At 39.0% G+C, this 10,318-nt stretch overlaps 1 protein-coding gene and 1 pseudogene across 2 annotated transcripts in view; both read right to left on the bottom strand.

Moving 5' to 3' along the window:
• LOC307001024 (NACHT, LRR and PYD domains-containing protein 3-like) overlaps positions 1–3,143 on the bottom strand; it is a 4,477-nt gene extending 1,334 nt beyond the window's left edge. The window contains exons 1-3 of the mRNA XM_079617119.1: positions 1,351–3,143; positions 994–1,167; positions 484–657 (exon numbers count right to left, since the gene is read on the bottom strand). Coding sequence (XP_079473245.1) covers positions 484–657; positions 994–1,167; positions 1,351–3,086 — 2,084 coding nt within the window. The 5' untranslated portion in view covers positions 3,087–3,143. The remainder of the gene's footprint in view (positions 1–483; positions 658–993; positions 1,168–1,350) is intronic.
• A 3,152-nt stretch (positions 3,144–6,295) lies between these two features.
• Positions 6,296–10,318, bottom strand: LOC307001032 (E3 ubiquitin-protein ligase TRIM35-like; annotated as a pseudogene). Its single transcript, XR_013800691.1, has 6 exons — positions 9,820–10,318; positions 8,961–9,056; positions 8,213–8,434; positions 8,103–8,125; positions 7,871–7,989; positions 6,296–7,102 (listed from the first exon to the last, which is right to left on the bottom strand). The product of XR_013800691.1 is annotated as an E3 ubiquitin-protein ligase TRIM35-like (transcript).

Below are 10,318 nucleotides of genomic sequence, written 5' to 3'. Positions count from 1 at the left end.
ATGAAAAATTATTTATCTTAACAAGTCACTCATATAGGGAAAAATATATAGGAAAGCCAAATACGGAAAAAAAGAGCTCCAAAGACAGATCAGATCAAAAACCAACAGTCTCCATAAGATAGCGCAAATAAAGTCAAGACCAAGCGACTACACAGCGAAGGTGTTTAAATAGATTTAACTCTCACAAGAGCACATTTGATTCTACCAAGGGATAGATTTATTCCATAACATACTTTATGCAAGTGTACAAAAGCAGACAAGGATCATTTAAGTGTGCAGAAATATGTCTAGTTTCAAGTGATCTGAAGGCATGGTTGCAAGGTCCCAAAAAGATTTCCAGCCCAATGTTGACTCAAAAAAATAAAAAATAAAAACGGGAAGGAATGAAAACTAGAACAAGTTAGTAGTTGGTACTTCATCTAACTTCACACAACTGAAGTTAGCAGTATTAGTAATCTTGCATGAAACTCCCTTGATACATACGTGAGGATCTGCAGTGAGCAGTTTGGATCCTTCTGTTTGTCATTGAGCAGCTGAACTCCTGAATCTCCTGGGTGATTGTAGCTCAGATCCAGTTCTCTCAGGTGTGAGGGGTTTGAACTCAGAGCTGAAGACAGATAACAACAGCCTTCCTCTGTCACCATACAGCCAGACAACCTACAGACACACACAGTCAGATAATCTACAGACATACATACACAGTCAGATACAAACACACATTAACATTCAGAAAACCTGCAGGTGAATTAAATAAGAGATTGTTGTTTTCACATGTTAACATACTTCTAAATGTATATATAAAAAAATATTTGGAGAGGATCTAATGCAATTCTTTAAAAACTGTTGAAGTCGCCACCAAGAAAGTCCAGACCATCCTCAATCAGTGTGATAATTTCCCCATTTTTGTGCTTAAATCACTATTAGCACTAAATATCCCTGGCTTGAATAACAATGACTGGGCATCCAACATATCTAATATCAAATCTTACACACCTCAGTATCTCCAGCTTACAGATAGGACTCTTCAGTGCATCAGAGAGCAGCTTCAATCCTGAATCCTGCAGGTCATTGTTACTCAGATCCAACTCTCTCAGGACACAATTTGAGGATTTTAGAGCTGATGACACAATTTCACATGACTGACCAGTGAGATTACAGCCAGCAAGACTGAAAGAGAAAAAAAAACACAAGAAATACATTCTTAACCCCTTTCTATAACTGGATTTTCAAAAACACCAAGAGAACATTCATTCAAATTCAAATTAAATCTTAAACGGAGTAAATTATATTCGAGATAAATTATTTGAAACAACAACAGAGAAAGTGGTAATTTATGGATTAAACACTCACAGAGCTTTAGTGCAGTTGATCACAGCTGGTATTAATCTCCTTCTACTCTCTTCTGATGTGTTGTATTTATTGAGGTCCAGCTCATCCAGCACCTCCTCTGACATCTGAAGCATGTAGGCGATTGTTGAGCAGTGAGCAGGAGAGAGTTTCTTCTCTGAGTGTTTGTCTGATTTCACAAACTCCTGAATCTCTCTGGACAGAGTCTGGTCTTTCACTTCCAGCAGACAGAGGAACAGATTAATGGATCTTTCTGCAGAGAGTCCATGTCCATCTTTGATCTTCTCTTTAATGTACTGTGTGGTTCTCCTGATGCTCTCTGAGCTATTCTCTGTGTGCATCAGTAGATCCTGTAAGAGACTCTGATTGGACTCCAGTGAGATGCCCAGCAGGAACCGCAGGAACAGATCCAGGTGTCCAATCTCACTTTCAAGAGCTTGATCTACTGCTCCTTTAAGCAAATTTTGTACTGAAGCAAAATTCTTCAGTCTCTCCATAGTTGTGTTCACATGGTAGTAAAATGCATAGAAAGCAGCGAGAAACTCCTGAACGCTCAGATGAACAAAGCTATAGACTTTCCTCTGATGAATCACAGATTCCTCCTTAAAGATCTCAGTGCAAATCCCAGAATACACTGAGGCGTCAGTGATGTCTATGCCGCTCTCTCTCAGGTCCTCCTCATAGAACATCACATTGCCCTTCATCAGCTGTTTGAAAGCCACTTCAGCAAGTTTCACAATCACTTCTCTGTTGGTCTGCAGGAGTTTCTCTGGATCTCTCTCTTCATACTTCTGATTCCTCGTGTTGATCTGAATCAGCAGGAAGTGGATGTACATCTCAGTCAGAGTTTGAGGGATTTCTGCACTCAGATCTTCTTCCAGGAGCTTTTGAAGCACAGTGGATGAGATCCAGCAGAAGACGGGTATGTGGCACATGATGTGGAGGCTTCTTGCTCTTCTGATGTGTGAGATGATTCTGCTGGCTTGATGTTCGTCACTGATTTTCTTCCTGAAATATTCCTCCTTTTGAGGCTCATTAAATCCGTGAATCTCTGTCAGACGGTTGATGTATTTGGAGGGGATCTGATTGGCTGCTGCTGGTCTGGAGGTGATCCAGATGAGAGCCAAGGGAAGCAGATCTCCTTTCATGAGGTTTGACATCAACACACCCACTGATGAAGTCTCAGTCACATCAGAAACTTTCTGAGCATCTGAAAACATCAGTGTCAATCTGCTTTCATCCAGACCATCAAAGATGAACACAACTTTACCCTCCTCATACATCATTGCGTCCAGATCTTGAATTTCAGGATGAAAGTCCAGCAAAAGTCTGTGAAGACTGTACTGATGATCTCGGATCAAGTTCAGCTCTCGAAATGGAAGCACAAACATGAAATCTAGATCCTGATTGGCTTTCCCCTCGGCCCAGTCCAGAATGAACTTCTGCACAGAGACGGTTTTCCCAATTCCAGCGATGCCTTTAGTAAGAATAGTCTTGATTTGCTCTTTCTCCTCATGTCCTGGTTCAGGAGAGGCTTTAAAGATGTCATTGCAGTAGATTGGATTGTCTTGTGAGTGTTGTGTTCTGGCTGTTTTCTCCATCTGTAAAACCTCATGTTCTTCATTCACTCCTTCTCTTTCTCCCTCTATGATGTAGAGCTGTGTGTAGATCCTGTTCAGGAGGGTTTGATTCCCTTCCAGTTTGTTTCCCTCATATAATCTCTCGTATTTGTTCTTCATGCTGGTTTTGTGCTGGTATTTGACTCTTTGCAGGTCTCCAGTGTGTGTCTGTAGGATTGCTTCTGTTTTGTCCTGACTGATATGAGTCTGATAGTGGAATGTTGAGAAAGACACAGATCTGAGTATATCCCCTCTGCTGAAAAAAAGGAAGATAGCAAAAAAATAAATAAAAAAATACAATAACATTACACAATGACCGTTGGAGACTATCAGAAATATATTTATTACGAGATACTATTTTGAAGCCTCTCTTCAAGTTACAGCCTGTGCAGTAAATTAGTAAATGTTTATACTAACGGAGGTTCAGAAGTCACTGGTCCATCTCTGAAGTTATAAGGTGGACTCATAGAGTCATTACTCTTCACAGACACACCGCTGGGTTCTGGAAACTCTGATCTCTGTCTCTTCCTCCTTCTAAAACTGTCAAAAGACATATAAAACAGCATTTTAAACCTCTTAAAAAAAAATCCTGCCCTCTTGTCTTTCAATCTGTTGTCTGAAGCACAGGCTACTGTCTATAGGTTGAATGTACCTTTAATATACGTTTATTCATTTAGAAGAACCTGTTTTCCAAACAATTCAGAAATAAGAATATAACAAAGTGTTTCATTCAAAGTTGGCAGCAACATGTAACGCAGAAGTTCCAAGATTGATCAGAGGAGTGCATAGAAATTAAATGAATAAATAGTAAACGTATAAAGTATTTGTTTTAAATAAAATAAAGTAATTTTTTGTCTCTATGTGATGGTACCATTAGTCTCGCTCACTCACCAACCACAGGCTTCAGGAATACATTGACCTTCATTCTAATAAAAGGCATCTGTCAAATGATAACATGGCTGGTGTCTTACCAGGGGTCAGAGGTCACTGTTGCATCACTGGATCCAGAAGGTCGACTCCTCATGGACTGATCACTCTGCATAGGCTCACAGCTTGATCCAGGAGATGATGAACTCATTTTAGAGGCAGTGTCCTCATCTTCTATGGTGACTCAATTTGAAAATTTACTTTCATTTCTCAAAAAAGGAATGTACTTGATTGACCTTTTACATGGAAACAAAGTTTTAAAAAGAAAGTTAAAAAAATAAATAGGTTTTTTTGTATTGCTATTATTAGTATTCATGCATGTAGCCTTCAGATAGTTTTCAAATCTATTCATCTGCATTTACACTGCAAGACTAAATGCAAATACAAGACACTTCTGATTGGCCATTGCGTCGCTAAACACTGCAAAAACACGTATAAATTCAGCACTGCTTTTGTACTGCACTGAATGCATCACACCTGAATTACAGGTAAAAACGTTAGTTATTTATGTAACAACAACCATTGCGTGCACTTCAACCACTTCTTTGTGCAACAGAAACAACAATCATACGATCACTGATGTTGCGTCTGATTACTCTAGAAAATAACAACTTCTGTGCATTAAAAAGTGTCCTGGAAGAGAAATATCTTGATCTTTTCACCCAGGATCTACACATAAATAAAGGTATAGGCTATTGATCTCGGAAATCTAAATGCATGTCAAAATTCACGTAAACACTTTAATCGTTTATGTTTTTGAAAGAGCTATTGAGCTATTTTGGGTTTGAAATTTCCTGCAATGAAGACAAAACACAAATAGCAGCTTATTTGGATAACTACATGGTTATATGAATAATTTCTGAACTTACCACAAAATAAGTGGCTGTTTAATTATTAAATGTTAACCAGTTTAAAGCCTCAAAATTGCGTCTCTTCTTTTCTTCTTCTTTCAGTTGTGATTTTAGTTACCTGGAAACTAGACCCATAAACTCCACCCATATGAAAAACAATCGCTCTCTCTTGTGGCGCAGAGCGTCATCACATTTCTCAGTGAGTCTAAGAGCTGGTGTGATTTAAAGCTGGGTTTTTATTTATTTATTTTATTCACTGCTTTAGGCAACTCACACAGTATGAATAAAAATTAAACACAATATGGAAACTAGACATACATGTTATGTGGATATAAGGTAAATAATGACTGTTTGTTGTCAGTCACCACTCCATTTGACCAACTTGTAGTAGAAATGGTCATGTGAAAAATGATTACATGGGCAGAGAATGATTACATTAAATGAAGCAGAGAAATACATGTTTTACCAATGTAAATGTGTTAAAAGTATAAGTAAACAATAACTGGTGTGCTTGGCACCATATTTTGTGATTCAAGACAAACACACAAGCCTATGAATGAACTTAGGCTAATTAAACAACAGTCTTGATCATTCAGGACATGAGAGAGGAACCAATGAAGATGAAGAATGAAAACAGACTAAGAATCAGAAAGACACATGAAATAGAGGAGAGCAGACAGTGTGTGAGTGTGACGTCTGTCCACAGACACACACATGCTTTAAACACACACTGAATCACTGCATCATCTCAATGTTTAGTGTCTGAATCTCTCAGTCCTGAATCTGAGATTTATTGAAGCAAGCCATTGTCAAAAAGACAAAATTCCAATGTAAATCTAATGGCCAAACGCATAAAGACATGAAAGCTTAGACTACAGAACAAAAGAGAATCAAATTACATGAACTGCTGTACTTTTAAGACTTTGCATAACTGGTCAAACAGGATATTTAGACAAATATTTCAACATTATGATTGTTATATATCTGCTGTGCTGCTGAGGAGCAACAGGTAGCGCTGTGGGATATTGTGAGATGGATAAAGGATCAATCCTAATAAAAAAGGTTAGAAGTAATTTGGTTTGAAATAAGTGATCAACTGCTGTGGAAAAAGTCTATATTAATAATAATGAGAGACGGTTCAATAAAAACTCTTACCACAGATGTTTACACTGTCCCCAGCATTTAGACCCATTCACAACAAGAACAAAATTTATGAGAACAACCGCAGTATAACAATAATTATATTGGTGGCCAAACCAACAGGCGATGGAACTTAAAACCATAGTTGGGTAACAATGTTTTTGGGATACGCACAACAGAGCGGTTGGATTAGGACTGGATACACTCAGCATTTAATAGTGGCGGTCATGAGGCTTTATTCATCACAGATGTGCCTCGTCACACACCGCCAGCCCTGATCATCTTTGTGCTTCTCCTCTCTCACACACACTCCTGTTGGGAGTCTGGTGAAGTATGGCGATTAAAGGGACATGGTGACGCAAGAATAAAAATAAAAACGCATATAAAATTAGACTAAAATCAAGATGCAAGTAGTAAATGTTAACGCAGCATATACCACATCATTTTCTCCAAGATTTAGTTAGACAATTAGACAGCCCATAACATTTTGTTTGCTAATGTCTGGGGCATTGCAACACACCATTATGTCAGTAAATGGACAGCTTGTCAAATGCTTTCCTTTTCATGCACTTTGTCATCGATATTCCATGACAAAATCACCAATATCGCCATAACGACACAAAAACAGATGATGATCAAGACTCGATGTCTCTCCTTGAAGGATAGCTTTTGTTCAACCGGTCCAAATGGTTCAAGTGGTTCAACGGTCAGAGTAATTTTAGCTGGGAGGACACGCAATGGGACAGAAGACTCTTCTGGGATCACAAATGGAAAGAGATCCTTCCCAGCAGGCACTCCAGTAATGTTGGCAAAAAGGCAATCATTAGAAGCATCACAAAAGCTCACAATCCTCTAGCCTCACTCGCACTACTTGGGGATTCGTCTTCAGCTTGAAGATTAGTGTCGTGTTCAGGAAATGGAACAAGTATCCATCACGTCTGAGACCCCAGAAGCCGTTTTCAGGGGTCAAAGGTTGTGTAGGAAGTTTTCCTTCCAATCCAAAACACACTCCTAGTGTCCAGTGCTGACTGTTTCCCACCTCAATTTCCCATGTGTGAACACCATCACCGTATCCCACACTTCCCAACACCATCCGGTTCCAGTGCGGACGAAGAGCTTTGGGTTTGTTCTGCCGATGGAAACATGAGGTCACAGAGGTCAGATCATCTGACACACACACGTCTGCTGGAGATGTGTTTGGGTTCAGGATCACGGGGTCTGGAGAGATTAGAAGAAGAGATCATCTGTCAGGCAATTTAAGGAAACACACTACAGGCAAATCCATCGTTTTGTTTAAAGCACTTGTCAATTTGGAGATTTTTGTGGGATTTTTTGGAGTTTTACTTCCACAACATTTCATAGCTGTTTTGTCTTCTTTCAGACTATTGTGGGAAGAAACATTCAAAAATGCACATATTCATAACACTTTATCTATTTACTTCTGTAGATTTCAATTACAATACATATCTTTAAAAGCTGCTTTCTCAAAATGAGCTTTTGCAGCGTGCAGCATTCATAAAAAAAGAAGAAAAAAAAAAGCCTAATTTACTACAGGTTATGTCTGTGATAATAGACAGCATGGCTCATAAACAGGGTATTAATATGTAAAATCCCTCTGAATCTGAGGCATGTCCTGCAGTAAACCAATCCGGACCAAGTTACATTCAGATAATAGGGGGCTTCACACTACCACTTTTTTTGCACAATGTCATTCATACAAACAGGCCTACATATTCCCTCTGTAAAAACCTTTAACTTTAGTATGTCAAGAAAACAAACATGAATTTGGAATATGCTTCATCCAATGTTCAGATTTCTATTCTGGAAATGTATGCGAACTAGCATAACTATGTATTTAATTAAATGAAACAAACTTGTTTTGTTTTACAAGTCTGAAATATTATATTTGTCTAATGTACAGTGATTAATCATTTAAGAAATTATGGTGATATCTATTAGTTATTTTTCTAGAAGTCTAGTACTCACAGTAAGGGCAGACGTCCTTCATCTTCTCCCACACTTGGTACTTCAAGTTGCCCAGATGTTTAGGAACATCAGTAAGAGTTTCTGAACTCAGTTCTGCATCTGGAGGCGTGTGTTTAGCTCTACACACACACACACACACACACACACACACACACACACACACACACCTCACAGAGTAATGACTGGACTCAACTAAACTCTATTATATTTTTACTTAGAAACCAATAAATACCTGTTCATAAGGCTGTTATAATTCTGTGAGAACGCACAGCAAGGCACATAGATTAGTGACTGTAATAAAATAACACAACGTGTGAGATGTGACGTTTATCCCCTCCCCACCTGAAGGAAAGTGATGTCGTCATCCTTCATTCCCTCCTCCACCTCTTTGAGTCTGTCTGAGAGTGAATGTATTCTGCCCTTCCTTCTCTTCTCCATCTTTCCTCTCTTTTGTTTCTCTTCTTCATTTAGTGATGTAATCCTGCTGTCCTCCTCCTTTTTGAGGAACCGGTGGATTTTCTTAAACTCCTCCCTGATTCTTCTCTCTGTCTGCTGAACTTGAGACTCGGGGGTTTAAATGTTCATTTTAAATGTAATATTTGAATGTCTTCGTTTGATAACATGACCATCACCCTCCTGAAACTACATTAGAAGTTGTGTCTGTGTGCAAAAAGGGGTTTTCACATCTAGATTTAAACTTCATTTGCAATTATTTAAATTAATGTCTAATGATAGACTGTGTATCATCTGAATTTGCAGATTCAGAATTGTTTCATTTGTTATTTAACATCTCCACAAGCTTCAATTTTATACGTAAACAAATTGTTTACGTGACTAAGGTGTACTTCCGCTGGACTCACTGATCTGCACCGAATGGGACAGTATATAGACCTCCATTAGTGTGTAACACTAATACACATAATTTTAGACTTATTTTATGTATTTATGTATTTGTTGACAAACCATGTCTACAAAGTCTTAGTACAGTTCAGAGCATTTACCCAGTTTTTTTTCCTACTGTAACCAAGTTAGTCCTCTATTGGAATCTGGCTAGTTTACTAACACAACAAATGTCGATGGATTTTGTCACCTGATTGTAATCCGAGATCTTTCCATCTTGTGCTGCACCATTTTGCAATGACCACAAGCTCTTCTCGGCTGGACGAAGAGCTGCTTTCAGCTTCTCCTTTAAAGACAGCAAAATAAAGAATTAGCATGCATTTAATTATTTATTTATTTTTACTACAGGGTCTGTCTGTGAAAGACACCCAATGGAGCCTCTTCAACAGGGCATGAATGTGTCGAATCCCTCTGAATCCTGCAGTAAACGAATCTGGACCAAGTTACATTCAGGGGTGATTCACATTACAACTTTTTTGCACAGTGTCATTCATTCAAATAGGCCTACAAAGCAAACACCATCATGGTGACACACATCATTCTAAAATATGATCCTCACAACATTGCATTAAAATTCAGAAAAATGTTACCAGCTGTCTGGTGATTGACATTTTCATATACTTAACAACGCTGATTTTTACTCGCATTTGTGTGAATGTTAATTTTAGGATCAGTATATTATATACACACACAACACAGTCACACACACACACACACACACACTCTCACTCTCTCTCTCAAACACACACACACACACACACACACACACACACACAATCTCTCTCTCACAGCCACAGCCACACTCTCTCTCTCTCTCTCTCTCTCTCTCTCTCTCTCTCTCTCTCACACACACACACACACACACACACTCTCTCTCTCTCTCTCTCTCTCTCTCTCTCTCTCTCTCTCTCTCTCTCTCTCTCTCTCTCTCTCTCTCTCACAGTCTCACAGACACATAGAATTTGTTATTCCAAAAGGAAAACTAATATTCATTTAAAAACGCAAAAACATGCTAATAAAATGCAATTTCACATTGAACATTCTCTCACCTTGCGTTGTCGCACAGCCTGTTGTAGCGGCTGTATTTTGTGCCATCCGTGCTCATGTTTCTTACACACTGAACACAAAACCTGTTCATCCGTTTGACAGAACAGCTCAATCTTCTCTCCGTGTATCTGACACACATGTTCTCTCTCCTTCTGCTTCCTCGTGTTGTTCTCTCTCAGGTAACACTCACAGGTGTTCCTCAGGCTCAGGTTGGACACCGGTTGCTGAGGTGAAAGCTGTCGACAGACGGGACAGTTTCTGGTTCTGCTCGAGCTCCAGTGATCATTAATGCACTGACGACAGAAACTGTGACCACAGCTCAATAACACAGGGTCAGTGAAGAGCTCAGTGCACACGGGGCACGACAGCTCATCCTCAAGAGACATTCAAAAAGAGGAAAATGCCATGCGTAGAGGAAAATTAATAACAAAACCAAGATTTAACGCAGAGCAAATTTGACTGTCACAACCAGCGAAAAGGCTGAGAGTAAACAAACAAAAC

The sequence above is a fragment of the Phoxinus phoxinus genome (genome assembly GCF_949152265.1).
Source record: "Phoxinus phoxinus genome assembly, chromosome: 6".
In the NCBI taxonomy this organism is placed as follows: Eukaryota; Metazoa; Chordata; class Actinopteri; order Cypriniformes; family Leuciscidae; genus Phoxinus; species Phoxinus phoxinus.
Note: the sequence above shows the minus strand (reverse complement) of the source record. Positions and strands in the feature narration are given on the sequence as shown.